The following is a 20,237-nucleotide window of genomic DNA, read 5'->3' on the forward strand; positions in this document are numbered from 1 at the left end:
AAGCCATATGCACCTAGCTTAACCCAGAAGAAGCCATATGCACCTAGCTTAACCCAGAAGAAGCCATATGCACCTAGCTTAACCCAGAAGAAGCCATATGCACCTAGCTTAACCCAGAAGAAGCCATATGCACCTAGCTTAACCCAGAAGAAGCCATATGCACCTAGGTTAACCCAGAAGAAGCCATATGCACCTAGCTTAACCCAGAAGAAGCCATATGCACCTAGGTTAACCCAGAAGAAGCCATGTGCACCTAGCTTAACCCAGAAGAAGCCATATGCACCTAGCTTAACCCAGAAGAAGCCATATGCACCTAGGTTAACCCAGAAGAAGCCATATGCACCTAGGTTAACCCAGAAGAAGCCATATGCACCTAGGTTAACCCAGAAGAAGCCATGTGCACCTAGGTTAACCCAGAAGAAGCCATGTGCACCTAGGTTAACCCAGAAGAAGCCATATGCACCTAGGTTAACCCAGAAGAAGCCATGTGCACCTAGGTTAACCCAGAAGAAGCCATATGCACCTAGCTTAACCCAGAAGAAGCCATATGCACCTAGCTTAACCCAGAAGAAGCCATATGCACAGCGCAGACAGAGGAGTTCAGAATGTTCCTCAAAGAGACTGGTTCAGGTTCAGTCCCCATGCAGCACCTTGTCTGAGCTGAGCTGACACTCAGAGACGGGTTCAGGTTCAGACCCCATGCAGCACCTTGTCTGAGCTGAGCTGACACTCAGAGACGGGTTCAGGTTCAGTCCCCCATGCAGCACCTTGTCTGAGCTGAGCTGACACTCAGAGACGGGTTCAGGTTCAGACCCCAATGCAGCACCTTGTCTGAGCTGAGCTGACACTCAGAGACGGGTTCAGGTTCAGTCCCCCATGCAGCACCTTGTCTGAGCTGAGCTGACACTCAGAGACGGGTTCAGGTTCAGTCCCCATGCAGCACCTTGTCTGAGCTGAGCTGACACTCAGAGACGGGTTCAGGTTCAGTCCCCCATGCAGCACCTTGTCTGAGCTGAGCTGACACTCAGAGACGGGTTCAGGTTCAGACCCCAATGCAGCACCTTGTCTGAGCTGAGCTGACACTCAGAGACGGGTTCAGGTTCAGTCCCCATGCAGCACCTTGTCTGAGCTGAGCTGACACTCAGAGACGGGTTCAGGTTCAGTCCCCCATGCAGCACCTTGTCTGAGCTGAGCTGACACTCAGAGACGGGTTCAGGTTCAGTCCCCATGCAGCACCTTGTCTGAGCTGAGCTGACACTCAGAGACGGGTTCAGGTTCAGTCCCCCATGCAGCACCTTGTCTGAGCTGAGCTGACACTCAGAGACGGGTTCAGGTTCAGACCCCAATGCAGCACCTTGTCTGAGCTGAGCTGACACTCAGAGACGGGTTCAGGTTCAGTCCCCATGCAGCACCTTGTCTGAGCTGAGCTGACACTCAGAGACGGGTTCAGGTTCAGTCCCCCATGCAGCACCTTGTCTGAGCTGAGCTGACACTCAGAGACGGGTTCAGGTTCAGACCCCCATGCAGCACCTTGTCTGAGCTGAGCTGACACTCAGAGACGGGTTCAGGTTCAGTCCCCCATGCAGCACCTTGTCTGAGCTGAGCTGACACTCAGAGACGGGTTCAGGTTCAGACCCCCATGCAGCACCTTGTCTGAGCTGAGCTGACACTCAGAGACGGGTTCAGGTTCAGTCCCCCATGCAGCACCTTGTCTGAGCTGAGCTGACACTCAGAGACGGGTTCAGGTTCAGACCCCCATGCAGCACCTTGTCTGAGCTGAGCTGACACTCAGAGACGGGTTCAGGTTCAGTCCCCCATGCAGCACCTTGTCTGAGCTGATATCAGAAACTGGTTAGTCCATATTCTTCTATCCAGTTACGTAGAAACATTATTATTACCATAGCAGACTAGCCTCCCGGGGCTCGTACCACACCAAGACTAATCATGTAAATCTTTCTGTTCCGTATTTGTAAAGCGATCCTGTCCCATCTGTTGAACAAGGCTAGATGAAACCTAGGCCGAGCACATTTCACAAGGCTCATATGTCTTGTTTTAAAAACACTGGTTTAAGGGTTAAAAAGGGTTCAAACATCAGATATTCACATTTCAACTTTGTCTAGTTAATCCTGTCTGCTAGTATGCATGTCTGCTCAGAAAGTCTAAAAGTTAAGTTAGGGAAGTCTAGAATATGTTTCATTTTGGTTTGTTGATCTGGCAACGGGACAGAAAGGGTAACCAAGACAACCAGTTATCCATGTAAACCACAGCTCTCTGCACGTCTCACATGTACAACTCATTATGCTGAAGGGGCTCTGCAGGGACACTGAGCGGGAGACAGAGAGGTGTGTTCGTGCGGAGGAGGAAGAGAGAGTAAACTAGGTTAAACTCCTGGCTGGTAGTTTGACTCCTGGCCCCTCTCCAGAGGGAGTATGTTTTAATGGTTCTGCTACGTGCCGTGCGGCGTGTGCTGCAGTGTGGGGGGAGGCTGTTCCATCCACTAGTCAGTGAATACTCCACCCAGATAGAGAATAACGGCGTGTGGGGGAGGCTGTTCCATCCACTAGTCGGTGAATACTCCACCCCAGATAGAGAATAACGGCGTGTGCTGCAGTGTGGGGGAGGCTGTTCCATCCACTAGTCAGTGAATACTCCACCCAGATAGAGAATAACGGCGTGTGGGGGAGGCTGTTCCATCCACTAGTCAGTGAATACTCCACCCAGATAGAGAATAACGGCGTGTGGGGGAGGCTGTTCCATCCACTAGTCAGTGAATACTCCACCCAGATAGAGAATAACGGCGTGTGGGGGAGGCTGTTCCATCCACTAGTCAGTGAATACTCCACCCCAGATAGAGAATAACGGCGTGTGGGGGAGGCTGTTCCATCCACTAGTCAGTGAATACTCCACCCAGATAGAGAATAACGGCGTGGGGGGAGGCTGTTCCATCCACTATTCAGTGAATACTCCACCCAGATAGAGAATAACGGCGTGTGGGGGAGGCTGTTCCATCCACTAGTCAGTGAATACTCCACCCCAGATAGAGAATAACGGCGTGTGGGGGAGGCTGTTCCATCCACTAGTCAGTGAATACTCCACCCAGATAGAGAATAACGGCGTGTGCTGCAGTGTGGGGGAGGCTGTTCCATCCACTAGTCAGTGAATACTCCACCCCAGATAGAGAATAACGGCGTGTGGGGGAGGCTGTTCCATCCACTAGTCAGTGAATACTCCACCCAGATAGAGAATAACGGCGTGTGGGGGAGGCTGTTCCATCCACTAGTCAGTGAATACTCCACCCAGATAGAGAATAACGGCGTGTGCTGCAGTGTGGGGGAGGCTGTTCCATCCACTAGTCAGTGAATACTCCACCCCAGATAGAGAATAACGGCGTGTGGGGGAGGCTGTTCCATCCACTAGTCAGTGAATACTCCACCCAGATAGAGAATAACGGCGTGTGCTGCAGTGTGGGGGAGGCTGTTCCATCCACTAGTCAGTGAATACTCCACCCCAGATAGAGAATAACGGCGTGTGGGGGAGGCTGTTCCATCCACTAGTCAGTGAATACTCCACCCAGATAGAGAATAACGGCGTGTGGGGGAGGCTGTTCCATCCACTAGTCAGTGAATACTCCACCCAGATAGAGAATAACGGCGTGTGGGGGAGGCTGTTCCATCCACTAGTCAGTGAATACTCCACCCAGATAGAGAATAACGGCGTGTGGGGGAGGCTGTTCCATCCAATAGTCAGTGAATACTCCACCCCAGATAGAGAATAACGGCGTGTGGGGGAGGCTGTTTCATCCACTAGTCGGTGAATACTCCACCCAGATAGAGAATAACGGCGTGTGCTGCAGTGTGGGGGAGGCTGTTCCATCCACTAGTCAGTGAATACTCCACCCCAGATAGAGAATAACGGCGTGTGGGGGAGGCTGTTCCATCCACTAGTCAGTGAATACTCCACCCAGATAGAGAATAACGGCGTGTGCTGCAGTGTGGGGGAGGCTGTTCCATCCACTAGTCAGTGAATACTCCACCCAGATAGAGAATAACGGCGTGTGCTGCAGTGTGGGGGAGGCTGTTCCATCCACTAGTCAGTGAATACTCCACCCCAGATAGAGAATAACGGCGTGTGGGGGAGGCTGTTCCATCCACTAGTCGGTGAATACTCCACCCCAGATAGAGAATAACGGCGTGGGGGGAGGCTGTTCCATCCACTAGTCGGTGAATACTCCACCCCAGATAGAGAATAACGGCGTGTGGGGGAGGCTGTTCCATCCACTAGTCGGTGAATACTCCACCCCAGATAGAGAATAACAGCGTGTGCTGCAGTGTGGGGGAGGCTGTTCCATCCACTAGTCAGTGAATACTCCACCCAGATAGAGAATAACGGCGTGTGGGGGAGGCTGTTCCATCCACTAGTCAGTGAATACTCCACCCAGATAGAGAATAACGGCGTGTGGGGGAGGCTGTCCCATCCACTAGTCAGTGAATACTCCACCCCAGATAGAGAATAACGGCATGTGCTGCAGTGTGGGGGGAGGCTGTTCCATCCACTATTCAGTGAATACTCCACCCAGATAGAGAATAACGGCGTGTGGGGGAGGCTGTTCCATCCACTAGTCAGTGAATACTCTACCCAGATAGAGAATAACGGCGTGTGGGGGAGGCTGTTCCATCCACTAGTCGGTGAATACTCCACCCAGATAGAGAATAACGGCGTGTGGGGGAGGCTGTTCCATCCACTAGTCAGTGAATACTCCACCCAGATAGAGAATAACGGCGTGTGGGGGAGGCTGTTCCATCCACTAGTCAGTGAATACTCCACCCAGATAGAGAATAACGGCGTGGGGGGGAGGCTGTTCCATCCACTAGTCGGTGAATACTCCACCCCAGATAGAGAATAACGGCGTGTGGGGGAGGCTGTTCCATCCACTAGTCGGTGAATACTCCACCCAGATAGAGAATAACGGCGTGTGGGGGAGGCTGTTCCATCCACTAGTCAGTGAATACTCCACCCAGATAGAGAATAACGGCGTGTGCTGCAGTGTGGGGGAGGCTGTTCCATCCACTAGTCGGTGAATACTCCACCCAGATAGAGAATAACGGCGTGTGGGGGAGGCTGTTCCATCCACTAGTCAGTGAATACTCCACCCCAGATAGAGAATAACGGCGTGTGGGGGAGGCTGTTCCATCCACTAGTCAGTGAATACTCCACCCCAAATAGAGAATAACGACGTGTGCTGCAGTGTGGGGGGAGGCTGTTCCATCCACTAGTCAGTGAATACTCCACCCAGATAGAGAATAACGGCGTGTGGGGGAGGCTGTTCCATCCACTAGTCAGTGAATACTCCACCCAGATAGAGAATAACGGCGTGTGGAGGAGGCTGTTCCATCCACTAGTCAGTGAATACTCCACCCAGATAGAGAATAACTTCCACTGAAATAGCCGTGGATGTATTTGGGCGATTTCGTGGAAAGGTCAACCTGAGCATCCACAAATAAAGTGCGTAATTTCCAAATGAAACCATGTTCATAATGATGCTTAAGGTTTAGGATTTCTTTTTTTTTTTTTTTTTGTTTCTGTAAGAAGTTGTATGAATTTTGACCATTGCAGAGTAGAATGCAAAGTCTCAAAGGCTTTAAAGTCAATCATATTTCATTTATTTTAGAAAGGGCTCACAAAGCTTGTTTTTCCATTCACCCCCCAGTATTAGTTCTGAAGAGTAGATGATCATGAAACAATAGACCAATAGACAGTCTGGTAAAGATAAGGGACAGGCCGTAATGTTTTTTAGGAAAAGTTTTTGTAAAACATGGACCTTACATTGGATTGTCTTGAAACTTTCTCTGTAACGTTTATATGGTCTATAATCGGTTTCTCTCTTTTCATTGTCAGTATCCTTTTTCAGCGTTATGATATCCATAACGGTTGTCGGTGTGATGGAAATTGATGTATCATATCTTAGCTTCAGAATCACCGTCTGTGCTAGTTCTTAAATGTATTCTTTAGACTTTTGCCGAAGTTTGTTTATCTTGAAAATCATGTGTTCTAGCTAATATTTTCTTCTAAAATACTCAGTGGACAGTTTATTGGGTACAGTGCATTCAGAAAGTATTCAGACCCCTTGACTTTTTCCACATTTTATGTTACAGCCTTATTCTAAAATTGATTAAATCGTTTTTTCCCCGTCATCAATCTACACTTAATACCCCATAATGACAAAGCAAAATTATTAAAAATAGAAAAATGAAATATGACATTTACATAAGTATTCAGACACTTGTTGAAGCACCTTTGGCAGTGATTACAGCCTCGAGTCTTCTTGGGTATGATGCTACAAGCTTGGCACACCTGTATTTGGGTAGTTTCTCCCATTCTTCTCTGCAGATCCTGTCAAGCTTTGTCAGGTTGGATGGGGAACATCGCTACACAGCTATTTTCAGGTCTCTCCAGAGATGTTCGATCGGGTTCAAGTCTGGGCTCTGGCTGGGCCACTCAAGGACATTCAGAGACTTGTCCCGAAGCCACTCCTGTGTTGTCTTGGCTGTGATTAGGGTCGTTGTCCTGTTGGAAGGTGAACCTTCGCCCCAGTCTGAGGTCCTGAGCGCTCTGGAGCAGGTTTTCATCAAGGATCTCTCTGTACTTTGCTCCGTTCATCTTTCCCTCGATCCTGACTAGTCTCCCAGTCCCTGCCGCTGAAAAACATTTCCTCAGCATGATGCTGCCACCACCATACTTCACTGTAAGGATGGTGCCACGTTTCCTCCAGACGTGACGCTTGGCATTCAGGCCAAAGAGTTCAATCTTGGTTTCATCAGACCAGAGAATCTTGTTTCTCATGGTCTGAGAGAATTTAGGTGCCTTTTGGCAAACTCCAAGCGGGCTGTCATGTGCCTTTTTACTGAAGAGTGGCTTCCTTTTGGCCACTCTACCATAAAGGCCTGATTGGTGGAGTGCTGCAGAGATGGTTGTCCTTCTGGAAGGTTCTCCCATCTCCACAGAGGAACTCTGGAGCTCTTTCAGAGTGACCATCGGGTTCTTGGTCACCTCCCTGACCAAGGCCCTTCTCCCCCGATTGCTCAGTTTAGCCGGGTGGCCAGCTCTAGGAAGAGTCTTGTTGGTTCCAAACTTCGTCCATTTAAGAATGATGGAAGACACTGTGTTATTGGGGACCTTCAATGCTGCAGAATTGTTTTGGTACCCTTCCCCAGATCTGTGCCTCGACACAATCCTGTCTCGGAGCTCTACGGACAATTCCTTCGACCTCATGGCTTGGATTTTGCTCTGACATGCACTGTCAACTGTTAGACCTTATATAGACAGGTGTGTTCCTTTCCAAATCATGTCCAATCAATTTAATTTACCACATGTGGACTCTAATCAAGTTGTAGAAACATCAAGGATGATCAATGGAAACAGGATGCACCTGAGCTCAATTTTGAGTCTAATAACAAATGGTCTGAATACTATTTCTGTTTTATGTTTAGTACATTTGCAAAAAATTGTAAAAACCTGTTTTTGCTTGGTCATTATGGGGTATTGTGTGTAGATTGAGAGTTGTATTTATTTAATAAATTTTAGAATAAGGCTGTAACGAGGAAAAAGTCAAGGGGTCTGAATACTTTCCCGAAGGCACTACATCACCTGAGGGACACTCACACGTACACATGGATGTTGTATTGTAAATATGTGATAGTAGAGTAGTGGCCTGAGGGAACACACTGAATGTGTTGTATAAGGTGTTATGTAATGTCATGTAGTATTTTAAACTGTATATAACTCATAATGTCATGTAGTATTTTAAACTGTATATAACTCATAATTCAAAAGGCACTCACACATCTGAGCTATCTTAGTTGCAGTTGCCTGGTAACAGTTGAATAACATGAGAAAAAGAAGAAGCTGCACACTGCTCTCGATGGTATCACTGCTCTCGATGGTATCACTGCTCTCGATGGTATCACTGTTCTTTATTAAGCTTTACTCAAAAGCTCTGACGAAGGCCTGGAGGCCGATATGTAAAGCTGAATAAAGAGCAGTGATACCATCGAGAGCAGTGATACCATCGAGAGCTGTGTGTGGGTTTCTTCTTTTTTCCTGTATATAACTGCCTTAATGTTGCTGGACCCCAGGAAGAGTAGCTGCTGCCTTGGCAGGAACTAATGGGGATCGATAATAAACCCCAGGAAGAGTAGCTGCTGCCTTGGCAGGAACTAATGGGGATCCATAATAAACCCCAGGAAGAGTAGCTGCTGCCTTGGCAGGAACTAATGGGGATCCATAATAAACCCCAGGAAGAGTAGCTGCTGCCTTGGCAGGAACTAATGGGGATCCATAATAAACCCCAGGTATGAATGGGTGTCCGAGCTGTGTGCCAGTAGTTCAAACAGACAGCTCGGTGCATTCAACATGTCAATACCTCTCACAAATACAAGTAGTGATGAAGTCAATCTCTCCTCCACTTTGAGCCAGGAGAGATTGACATGCATATTATTGTTAGCTCTCTGTGTACATCCAAGGGCCAGCCGTGCTGCCCTGTTTTGAGCCAATTGCAATTTTCCTAAGTTCCTCTTTGTGGCACCTGACCTGATTAAAACTAGGGCCTGTAGGACCTGCCTTGTTGATAATGCTGTTAAGAAGGCAGAGCAGCGCTTTATTATGGACAGACTTCTCCCCATCTTAGCTACTGTTGTATCAATATGTTTTGACCATGACAGTTTACAATCCAGGGTTACTCCAAGCAGTTTATTCACAACAACTTCCTCAATTTCCACATTATTCATTACAAGATTTAGTTGAGGTTTAGGGTTTAGTGAAGGATTTGTCCCAAATACAATGCTTTTAGTTTTTGAAATATTTAGGACTATCTTATTCCTTGCCACCTGTTCTGAAAGTAACTGCAGCTCTTTGTTAAGTGTTGCAGTCATTTCAGTCGCTGTAGTAGCTGACGCGTATACAGTGCCTTGCCAAAGTATTCACCCCCCTTGGTGTTTTTCCTATTTTGTTGCATTAAAACCTGTAATGTAAATAGATTTTTATATTTGGATTTCATGTAATGGACATACACAAAATAGTCCAAATTGGTGAAGTGAAATTTTAAAAATAACTTGTTAAAAAATTTAAAAAAAAATAAATAACAGAAAAGTGGTGCGTGCATTATGTAGTGGGTGATTTGGACGGAGTCAGGCAGGAGGTGGTACAGTGGTACGCAGCAAATGTATAAAGCTCCACCGCGCTATCGTCACCTCCACAATAAACAATCACACACAAAGACAAGGGGCAGAGGGAATACTTATACAGGTAATGATGAGGGGAAATGAACTAGGTGTGTGTAAAAACAAGACAAAACAAATGGAATGATGAGATGGCCGGTGACGACGAACGCCGAAGCCTGCCCGAACAAGGAGAGGAGGCAGCTTCAGAGGAAGTTGTGACAGTAACCCCCCCCCCCCCCGACACACGGCCAGGATGGCGACGGTGGAAATCCCGCAACAGGGAGGGATCGAGGACATCCCTCACCGGGACCCAGCACCGCTCCTTCGGACCGTACCCCTCCCACTCCACGAGGTACTAAAGGCCCCCCACCCGACGCCTCGAATCCAGAATGGAACGGACAGAGTACGCCGGGGCCCCCGCACCTCAGACTCCTGGAGCAGACCAGCCACCACTGGCCTGAGGAGAGACATGTGAAACGAAGTGTTAATACGGTAATCAGGAGGGAGTAGTAACCTATACATAACCTCATTTACTCTCCTCAGGACTTTGAACGGTCCCACCAACCACAGGCTCAGCTTCTGGCAGGGCAGGTGGAGGGGCAGGTGGAGGGTCGAGAGCCAGACCCGATCACCCGGTACAAAGACCGGGGGCCTCACTGCGGTGACGGTCAGCGTTGGCCTTCTGGCGATGTACGGTGTGCTGGAGGTGGACGTGGGCAGTGTTCCATGGCTCCTCCGCGCGCCAAAACCAGTCGTCCACCGCAGGAGCTTCGGTCTGGCTCTGATGCCACGGTGCCAGGACCGGCTGAAACCCTAAAACACATTGAAATGGAGACAGGTTAATGGAGGAGTGGCGGAGAGAGTTCTGAGCATATTCGGCCCATGGCAAGAACACTGACCTCTCCCCCGGCCGGTCCTGGCAGTAGGACCGCAGGAACCTACCCACATCCTGATTCACCCGTTCCACCTGCCCATTGGGGCTCCCGAGTGGCGCAGCGGACTAAGGCACTGCATCTCAGTGCTTGAGGCGTCACTACAGACCACCTGGTTCGATTCCAGGCTGTATCACAACCGGCCGTGATTGGGAGTCCCATAGGGCGGCGCACAATTGGCTCAGCGTCGTCCGGGTTTGGCCAGTGTAGGCCGTCATTGTAAATAAGAATTTGTTCTTAACTAACTTGCCTAGTTAAATAAAGGTAAAATAAATAAATAAAAATTAGATTCGGGGTGAAACCCAGAGGTCAGGCTAACCGAGACCCCCAGACGTTCCATGAATGCCTTCCAGACCCTGGATGTAAACTGGGGACCCCGGTCAGACACTATGTCCTCTGGCACCCCGTAGTGCCGGAAGACGTGAGTAAACAGGGCTTCTGCAGTTTGCAGGGCCGTGGGGAGACCGGGCAGAGGAAGGAGGTGGCAGGCTTTAGAAAAGCAGGAGGGGAAGATCGGTTAGGAATGTTGTGGAACTGGGAAGGGATGTAACTTACCCGCTGGAAGGTGCCTAGGTGCCTTACCCTGAGAGAGGGGAAGATCGGTTAGGAATGTTGTGGAACTGGGAAGGGATGTAACTTACCCGCTGGAAGGTGCCTAGGTGCCTTACCCTGAGAGAGGGGAAGATCGGTTAGGGATGTTGTGGAACTGGGAAGGGATGTAACTTACCCGCTGGAAGGTGCCTAGGTGCCTTCCTCTGGGCGCTCACCGAGCGTCCTTAGCCAAGGTAGGCCACCAGTACTTCCTGGTCAGGCAGCGCACTGTACGGCCGATGCCTGGGTGATCAGAGGAGGGGGACGTGTGTGCCCAATAGATAAGACAATCATGGACAATAGACGGCACGTACCGCAGCCCAGCTGGGTACCTGTGCGTAACGCCCACTCTATGTCCACCGCCCACATTACCGGCGCCACAATGCAGGGCCTCTCCTCTGTATCGTACAGCCGTGACAGGGCATCTGCCTTCACGTTCTTTGTGCCTGGTATGTAGGACAGCGTGAAATCAAACTGGGTGACGAACAAGGCCCACCTGGCCTGGCGAGGGTTCAGCCTCCTCGCTGCCCGGATATACTCCAGGTTACGGTTGTCAGTCCAGACAAGGAAAGGTTGTTTCGCCCCCTCGAGCCAGTGCCTACACGCAGTCAGGGCTCTGACAACAGCCAACAGCTCCCGATCACCAACGTCATAGTTCTGCTCCACCGGGCTGAGCATCTTATAGAAGAAGGCACAGGGGCGGAGCTTGGGTGGTGTGCCCGAGCGTTGGCATAGGACAGCGCCTACCCCTACCTCGGACGCATCCACCTCCACTACGAACGGCAATGATGGATCGGGATGGGCCAGTACCGGGGCTGAGGTGTACAGAGCCCTCAGGTTAAAAGCCCTGTCAGCCTCAGCAGTGCACCCTTCAAAAGAGAGGTGATGGGAGCTGCGACCTTGCCAAAGCCCTGGATAAACCTCCGATAGTAATTGGCAAAGCCAATAAAGTGCTGCTCCTCCTTTACCGTGGTTGGAGTCTGCCAATTACTCACGGCTGAAATGCAGTCTCCCTCCATCTCCACACCTGAGGTGGTAATGCGGTATCCGAGGAAGGAGACGGACTGTTAAAAGAACAGACACTTTTCTGCCTTGGCATATAGGTCATGTTCCAACAGTCGGCCCAGCACTCTGCGAACCAGGGACACATGCTCGGTGCGCGTAGCGGAGTACACCAGAATGTCATCGATGTAGACCACCACACCGCGACCAAGCATGTCCTGAAACACCTCGTTCACAAAGGACTGGAAGACTGATGGAGCATTCATCAAACCGTAGGGCATCACCAGGTATTCATAATGCCCCGTGGTTGTGCTGAATGCTGTCTTCCACTCATCCCCCTCCCGGACACGCACCAGGTTGTACGCACTCCGGAGATCTAATTTCATGAAGAAGCGCGCCCCATGCATTGATTCGTTAACAGAGGAGATGAGGGGTAGAGGTTAACTATAGTGAATAGTGAATGGTAGTTTCATTAAGTGCACAGTAATCAATGCAAGGGCGCAGACCTCCGTCTTTCTTCTTCACGAAAAAGAAACTCGAGGAGGCGGGCGAAGTGGAGGGATGTATGAGCCCCTAGCGCAGGGACTCGGAGACGTATTTCTCCATAGCCTCTGTTTCAGCCTGACAGCCTGTTTCACAGCGTCTAACTGGAGGTTTATCCCCCACCTGATTGGGGTGGTAATTTGGTCACCTGCGTTTTGGAAAACGCTTGCACCAAGTCGAGGTATTTGGGGGGAATGCGCACAGTGGAGGTAGTGTCTGGACCTTCCACCGTGGTTGCACCAACGGAAACAGCTAGACACCTACCCTGACACTCTCGCGACCACCCCGTGAGAACCCTCTGCGGCCATGAAAAGGTGGGGTCGTGTAGTGCGAGCCAGGGAAGACCCAACACAACAGGGAAATCAGGGGACTCAATAATATAAAAGGTGATTTGCTCTCTATGGGTCTCCTGCGTAATCATCGTGACTGGTGCTGTAACCTCCCTAACAAAACCTGACCCTAATGGTCGACTGTCAAGTGCTTTGATGGGCAATGGAATGGATAGGGGAACCAATGTAATACATAGACTATTAGCTAAAGACCTGTCCATAAAGTTCCCAGCTGTGCCTGAATCGACCAGCGCCTTAAACTGGGGAACTACCGTGTAATCAGGGAAGTTGACGTGTATGGTGAAGTGCACAGCAGAGGGTTCTGAACGAGTGTGGGTTTGCGCTACCTGGGGCGATGCGAGAGTGACCTGCATGCCGCCTCCAGACCCAGAGGAACTCTGACGACAGCGTGCAGCAGAATGTCCTCTCTTGCCACAAGAGTGACACTGAATGCCGAATAAATTGTTTATTCGGCAAATACAGCGGTACGCAGAAATGCCTAAAACACTACAGTGCGGTATAACGGCGCACTGGAGAAAACAAAGCACACGGGTGAATATCCCAGCGATACAAATATATAACGATCCACCGCGCTATCGTCACCTCCACAATAAATAATCACACACAAAGACAAGGGGGGCAGAGGGAACACTTATACAGGTACTGATGAGGGGAATATGAACCAGGTGTGTGAAAAAACAAGACAAAACAAATGGAATGATGAGATGAGGAGCGGCAGTGGCTAGAAGGCCGGTGACGACGAACGCCGAAGCCTGCCCGAACAAGGAGAGGAGGAAGCTTTGGAGGAAGTCGTGACTGCATATGTATTCACCACCTTTGCTATGAAGCCCCTAAATAAGATCAGGTGCAACCAATTACCTTCAGAAGTCACATAATTAGTTAAATAAAGTCCACCTGTGTGCAATCTAAGTGTCACATGATCTGTCACATGATCTCAGTGTATATATACACCTGTTCTGAGAGGCCCCAGTGTCTGCAACACCACTAAGCAAGGGGCACCACCAAGCAAGCGGCGCCATGAAGACCAAGGAACTATCCAAACAGGGGTGGGACAAAGTTGTGGAGAAGTACAGATCAGGTTTGGGTTCTGAAAAAATATCTGAAAATTTGAACATCCCACGGAGCACCATTAAATCCATTATTAAAAAATGGAAAGAATATGGCACGACAACAAACCTGCCAAGAGAGGGCCGCTGTCACGATCGTTAACGGATGAGAAGGACCAAGGCGCAGCGTGATATGTATTCATATTTATTTCCGTACTGAACACACGACAAAACAACAAACGAAACGTGAAGTCCAAGGTAGACAAAATAACATACCTCACACGGAACAAGATCCCACAACTAACAGGTGCCAAAAGGCTGCCTATGTATGGTCCCCAATCAGAGACAACGAGCTACAGCTGCCTCTGATTGGGAACCACCCCGGCCAACATAGATCTACACAATCTAGATCTTAAACATAGAAAATCCAACATAGCAAACACACAACACAGAAAATACACACCCTGACTCAACCAATACGAGTCCCTTGAGTCAGGGCATGACAGTACCCCCCCCCCCTGGACCTGACGACGGTGGATCGAACTGCTCTGGCTCCGGAGTGGAGCCGCTGACCGGAGCTGGATCAGGCACCGGTGGAGCGGACTGCTCTGGCTCCGGAGTGGAGCCGCTGACCGGAGCTGGACTTGACCCCGGTGGAGCGGATTGCTCTGGCTCCGGAGTGGAGCAGCTGACCGGACCTGAACTGGGCACCGGTGGAGCGGACTGCTCTGGCTCCGGAGTGGAGCAGCTGACCGGTGCCGAACCAGGCACGGGCCGTGCCGGACTGGGAACACACACCACTGGCTTAGTGCGGGGAGCAGGAACGGGTCGGGCCGTACTGGGAACACGCACCACTGTCTTAGTGCGGGGATCAGGAACGGGCCGGACCGGACTGGCGACACGCACCACTTGCTTGGTGCGAGGAGCGGAACTGGGTTCCCTTATAAACCCCCGCTCCTTCTGCTGCCTAACCAGCTCCTCTCGCCGTGCCTCTACACTCTCCTTCTCCCTTATCGCCTCCTGTAGCTCCTCCCTCTGACCAAATAACTCCTGCTCCCTCTGGACCAATAGCCCCCGTAACCTGGTGGCCTCCTCTCCTAACCTGCAGATTCGCCACGTCGCTGCCTCCTGCTGCCTCGTCGTCCACACCTTGTGCCCCCCCAAAAAAAATTCTTGGGGTTGCCTCTCGGGTCTCCGTCGTCGGTACTGTTGCCGCCGTTTCTCCTCTCCTACTCTCATCCTCATTCATCGCCCTCCGGTAACGGACGGCCTCTTCCTCCGAAATTCTCCCCCAACCGAGGAGGACATCAACTAATGTAACCTCCCGTTGAATTCCCGGCGTTTGCTCCTGAACCCGCTGCTTGGTCCTAGGTTGGTGGGATCTTCTGTCACGATCGTTAACGGATGAGACGGACCAAGGCGCAGCGTGATATGTATTCATATTTATTTCCGTACTGAACACACGACAAAACAACAAACGAAACGTGAAGTCCAAGGTAGACAAAATAACATACCTAACACGGAACAAGATCCCACAACTAACAGGTGCCAAAAGGCTGCCTAAGTATGGTCCCCAATCAGAGACAACAAGCTACAGCTGCCTCTGATTGGGAACCACCCCGGCCAACATAGATCTACACACTCTATATCTTAAACATAGAAAATCCAACATAGCAAACACACAACACAGAAAATACACACCCTGACTCAACCAATACGAGTCCCTTGAGTCAGGGCGTGACAGCCGCCCACCAAAACTCACGGACCAGGCAAGGAGGGCATTAATCAGAAAGGCAACAAAGAGACCAAAGATAACCCTGAAGGAGCTGCAAAGCTCCACTTTGGAGATTGGAGTATCTGTCCATAGGACCACTTTAAGCCGTACACTCCACAGAGCTGGGCTTTACGGAAGAGTGGCCAGAAAAAAGCCATTGCTTAAAGAAAAAAAGAATGTGGGAGACTCCCCAAACATATGGAAGAAGGTACTCTGGTCAGATGAGACTAAAATTGAGCTTTTTGGCCATCAAGGAAAACGCTATGTCTGGTGCAAACCCAACACCTAACATCACCCCGAGAACACCATCCCCACAGTGAAGCATGGTGGTGCAGTATCATGCTGTGGGGATGTTTCTAATCGGCAGGGACTGGGAAACTGGTCAGAATTTAAGGAATGATGGACGGCACTAAATACAGGGACATTTTTGAGGGAAACCTGTTTCAGTCTTCTAGAGATTTGAGACTGGGACGGAGGTTCACCTTCCAGCAGGACAATGACCCTAAGCATACTGCTAAAGCAACACTTGAGTGGTTTAAGGGGAAACATTTAAATGTCTTGGAATGGCTTAGTCAAAGCCCAGACCTCAATCCAATTGAGAATCTGTGGTATGACTTAAAGATTGCTGTACACCAGCGGAACCCATCCAAGTTGAAGGAGCTGGAGCAGTTTTGCCATGAAGAATGGGCAAATATCCCAGTGGCTAGATGTGCCAAGCTTATAGAGACATACCCCAAGAGACTTGCAGCTGTAATTGCTGCAAAATGTGGCTCTACAAAGTATTGACTTTGGGGGGGGGGGGGGGGTGAATAGTTATGCACACTCAAGTTTTCTGTTTTTTTGTGTTATTTCTTGTTTGTTTCACACCAAAAAATATTTTGCATCTTCAAAGTGGTAGGCATGTTGTGTAAATCAAATGATACAAACCCCCCAAAATCAATTTAATTCCAGGTTGTAAGGCAACAAAATAGGAAAAATGCCAAGGGGGGTGAATACTTTCGCAAGCCACTGTAGGTGAGGCAGGTGAACCTGTAGCCGTATTACTTCAACAGTATTTAACACGGTGACTGGCCTTGTATACTATTCAGGCTACCTGTAATTATGCAATCCTAAAGTACTATGACTTCTGCTGACATTTTTAAAACATTCCAAATTACAACAAATGTGTTATGATAGAGTTTGATCAAGAAATCTTTCAGATTTGAATGTCTATTTTAGACTGTAACATCAATAACGGAGGGTGTAACATCCATAGCGGTTGTTTGTGGGGGTCTCCTTCCTAGGTCTAATCATGAGATTTAGTTAATTGATCACATTCTTAGGAGAGTCAGGACTAATCTTCTCCTCCTAGGCTAATCATGAGAGTTAGTCTATTTAATGTTGTTATGAGTAGTTCTGTTATCACGTATACTTAGGAGAGTCAGGACTAATCTTTTCCTCTGTTTCTGTTCTGTTGTCTAGGCGATGGTGGCATGTTACCCAGGCAACGGGACCGGATACGTACGCCACGTGGACAACCCGAACGGAGACGGGCGATGTGTCACCTGTATATACTACCTAAATAAAGACTGGGACGCCAAGGTATATTACTAATATTACTGTCTACAGTTATCTACTATTACTGAACCATGTAGCACAGAGACTGGGATACCAAGGTATGAAATATTACTGTCTACAGTTAATCCTGAAATTAACCCTCTAGCAAAGAGGGTGGACAGGATCCTTTGGGTTTTGACCAAGTAGGGAATAGGGTGTGTTGTTGCTTTAGTCTCTGGATCTCTAGTCTGTAGTCTGTGCTGTTTCTGGATCTCTAGTCTGTAGTCTCTGCTGTTTCTGGATCTCTAGTTTGTAGTCTGTGGTGTTTCTGGATCTCTAGTTTGTAGTCTGTGGTGTTTCTGGATCTCTAGTTTGTAGTATGTGGTGTCTCTGGATCTCTAGTTTGTAGTCTGTGGTGTTTCTGGATCTCTAGTTTGTAGTCTGTGGTGTTTCTGGATCTCTAGTTTGCAGTCTATGGTGTTTCTGGATCTCTAGTTTGTAGTCTGTGGTGTTTCTGGATCTCTAGTTTGTAGTCTGTGGTGTTTCTGGATCTCTAGTTTAGTCTGTGGTGTTTCTGGATCTCTAGTTTGTAGTCTGTGGTGTTTCTGGATCTCTAGTTTGTAGTCTGGTGTCTCTGGTGTTTCTGGATCTCTAGTTTGTAGTCTGTGGTGTTTCTGGATCTTTAGTTTGTAGTCTGTGGTGTTTCTGGATCTCTAGTTTGTAGTCTGTGGTGTTTCTGGATCTCTAGTTTGTAGTCTGTGGTGTTTCTGGATCTCTAGTTTGTAGTCTGTGGTGTTTATGGATCTCTAGTTTGTAGTCTGTGGTGTTTCTGGATCGCTAGTTTAGTCTGTGGTGTTTCTGGATCTCTAGTTTAGTATGTGGTGTTTCTGGATCTCTAGTTTGTAGTCTGTGGTGTTTCTGGATCTCTAGTTTGTAGTCTGTGGTGTTTCTGGATCTCTAGTTTGTAGTCTGTGGTGTTTCTGGATCTCTAGTTTAGTATGTGGTGTTTCTGGATCTCTAGTTTGTAGTCTGTGGTGTGTTTGGTGTTTCTGGATCTCTAGTTTAGTCTGTGGTGTTTCTGGATCGCTAGTTTAGTCTGTGGTGTTTCTGGATCTCTAGTTTAGTATGTGGTGTTTCTGGATTTCTAGTTTGTAGTCTGTGGTGTTTCTGGATCTCTAGTTTGTAGTCTGTGGTGTTTCTGGATTTCTAGTTTGTAGTCTGTGGTGTTTCTGGATCTCTAGTTTGTAGTCTGTGGTGTTTCTGGATCTCTAGTTTGTAGTCTGTGGTGTTTCTGGATCTTTAGTTTGTAGTCTGTGGTGTTTCTGGATCTCTAGTTTGTAGTCTGTGGTGTTTCTGGATCTTTAGTTTGTAGTCTGTGGTGTTTCTGGATATTTAGTTTGCAGTCTGTGGTGTTTCTGGATCTTTAGTTTGTAGTCTGTGGTGTTTCTGGATCTCTAGTTTGTAGTCTGTGGTGTTTCTGGATCTTTAGTTTGTAGTCAGTGGTGTTTCTGGATCTCTAGTGTGTAGTCTGTGGTGTTTCTGGATCTCTAGTTTGTAGTCTGTGGTGTTTCTGGATCTCTAGTTTGTAGTATGTGGTGTCTCTGGATCTCTAGTTTGTAGTCTGTGGTGTTTCTGGATCTCTAGTTTGTAGTCTGTGGTGTTTCTGGATCTCTAGTTTGTAGTCTGTGGTGTTTCTGGATCTCTAGTTTGTAGTCTGTGGTGTTTCTGGATCTCTAGTTTGTAGTCTGTGGTGTTTCTGGATCTCTAGTTTGTAGTCTGTGGTGTTTCTGGATCTCTAGTTTGTAGTCTGTGGTGTTTCTGGATCTCTAGTTTGTAGTCTGTGGTGTTTCTGGATCTCTAGTTTAGTCTGTGGTGTTTCTGGATCTCTAGTTTGTAGTCTGTGGTGTTTCTGGATCTCTAGTTTGTAGTCTGGTGTCTCTGGTGTTTCTGGATCTCTAGTTTGTAGTCTGTGGTGTTTCTGGATCTTTAGTTTGTAGTCTGTGGTGTTTCTGGATCTCTAGTTTGTAGTCTGTGGTGTTTCTGGATCTCTAGTTAGTAGTCTGTGGTGTTTCTGGATCTCTAGTTTGTAGTCTGTGGTGTTTATGGATCTCTAGTTTGTAGTCTGTGTTGTCTCTGGTGTTTCTTGAACTCTAGTTTGTAGTATGTGGTGTGTTTGGTGTTTCTGGATCTCTAGTTTAGTCTGTGGTGTTTCTGGATCGCTAGTTTAGTCTGTGGTGTTTCTGGATCTCTAGTTTAGTATTTGGTGTTTCTGGATCTCTAGTTTGTAGTCTGTGGTGTTTCTGGATCTTTAGTTTGTAGTCAGTGGTGTTTTTGGATCTCTAGTGTGTAGTCTGTGGTGTTTCTGGATCTCTAGTTTGTAGTATGTGGTGTCTCTGGATCTCTAGTTTGTAGTCTGTGGTGTTTCTGGATCTCTAGTTTGTAGTCTGTGGTGTTTCTGGATCTATAGTTTGTAGTCTGTGGTGTTTCTGGATCTCTAGTTTGTAGTATGTGGTGTCTCTGGATCTCTAGTTTGTAGTCTGTGGTGTTTCTGGATCTCTAGTTTGTAGTCTGTGGTGTTTCTGGATCTCTAGTTTGTAGTCTGTGGTGTTTCTGGATCTCTAGTTTGTAGTCTGTGGTGTCTCTGGATCTCTTAGTTGTAGTCTGTGGTGTCTCTGGATCTCCAGTTTGTAGTCTGTGGTGTCTCTGGTGTTTCTGGATCTTTAGTTTGTAGTCTGTGGTGTTTCTGGATCTCTAGTTTGTAGTCTGTGGTGTTTCTGGATTTCTAGTTTGTAGTCTGTGGTGTTTCTGGATCTCCAGTTTGTAGTCTGTGGTGTCTCTGGTGTTTCTGGATCTCTAGTTTGTAGTCTGTGGTGTCTCTGGTGTTTCTGGATCTCCAGTTTGTAGTCTGTGGTGTTTCTGGATCTCTAGTTTGTAGTCTCTGCTGTTTCTGGATCTCTAGTTTGTAGTCTCTGCTGTTTCTGGAACTCTAGTTTGTAGTCTGTGGTGTTTCTGGATCTCTAGTTTGTAGTCTGTGGTGTTTCTGGATCTCTAGTTTGTAGTCTGTGGTGTCTCTGGATCTCTTAGTTGTAGTCTGTGGTGTCTCTGGATCTCCAGTTTGTAGTCTGTGGTGTCTCTGGTGTTTCTGGATCTTTAGTTTGTAGTCTGTGGTGTTTCTGGATCTCTAGTTTGTAGTCTGTGGTGTTTCTGGATTTCTAGTTTGTAGTCTGTGGTGTTTCTGGATCTCCAGT

General features: G+C 48.3%; 1 protein-coding gene across 1 annotated transcript in view; it reads left to right on the forward strand.

The window, feature by feature from the left end:
- Positions 1–17,034, forward strand: part of LOC311118537 (egl nine homolog 1-like) — a gene marked incomplete at its 3' end in the record, with an annotated part of 49,687 nt that extends 32,653 nt beyond the window's left edge. The window contains exon 2 of the mRNA XM_084193329.1: positions 16,915–17,034. Coding sequence (XP_084049455.1) covers positions 16,915–17,034 — 120 coding nt within the window. The remainder of the gene's footprint in view (positions 1–16,914) is intronic.
- Positions 17,035–20,237: the final 3,203 nt, after the last annotated feature.

This window comes from Coregonus lavaretus, assembly GCF_964263955.1.
Source record: "Coregonus lavaretus genome assembly, contig: HAP1_SCAFFOLD_390, whole genome shotgun sequence".
Lineage (NCBI taxonomy): Eukaryota > Metazoa > Chordata > Actinopteri > Salmoniformes > Salmonidae > Coregonus > Coregonus lavaretus.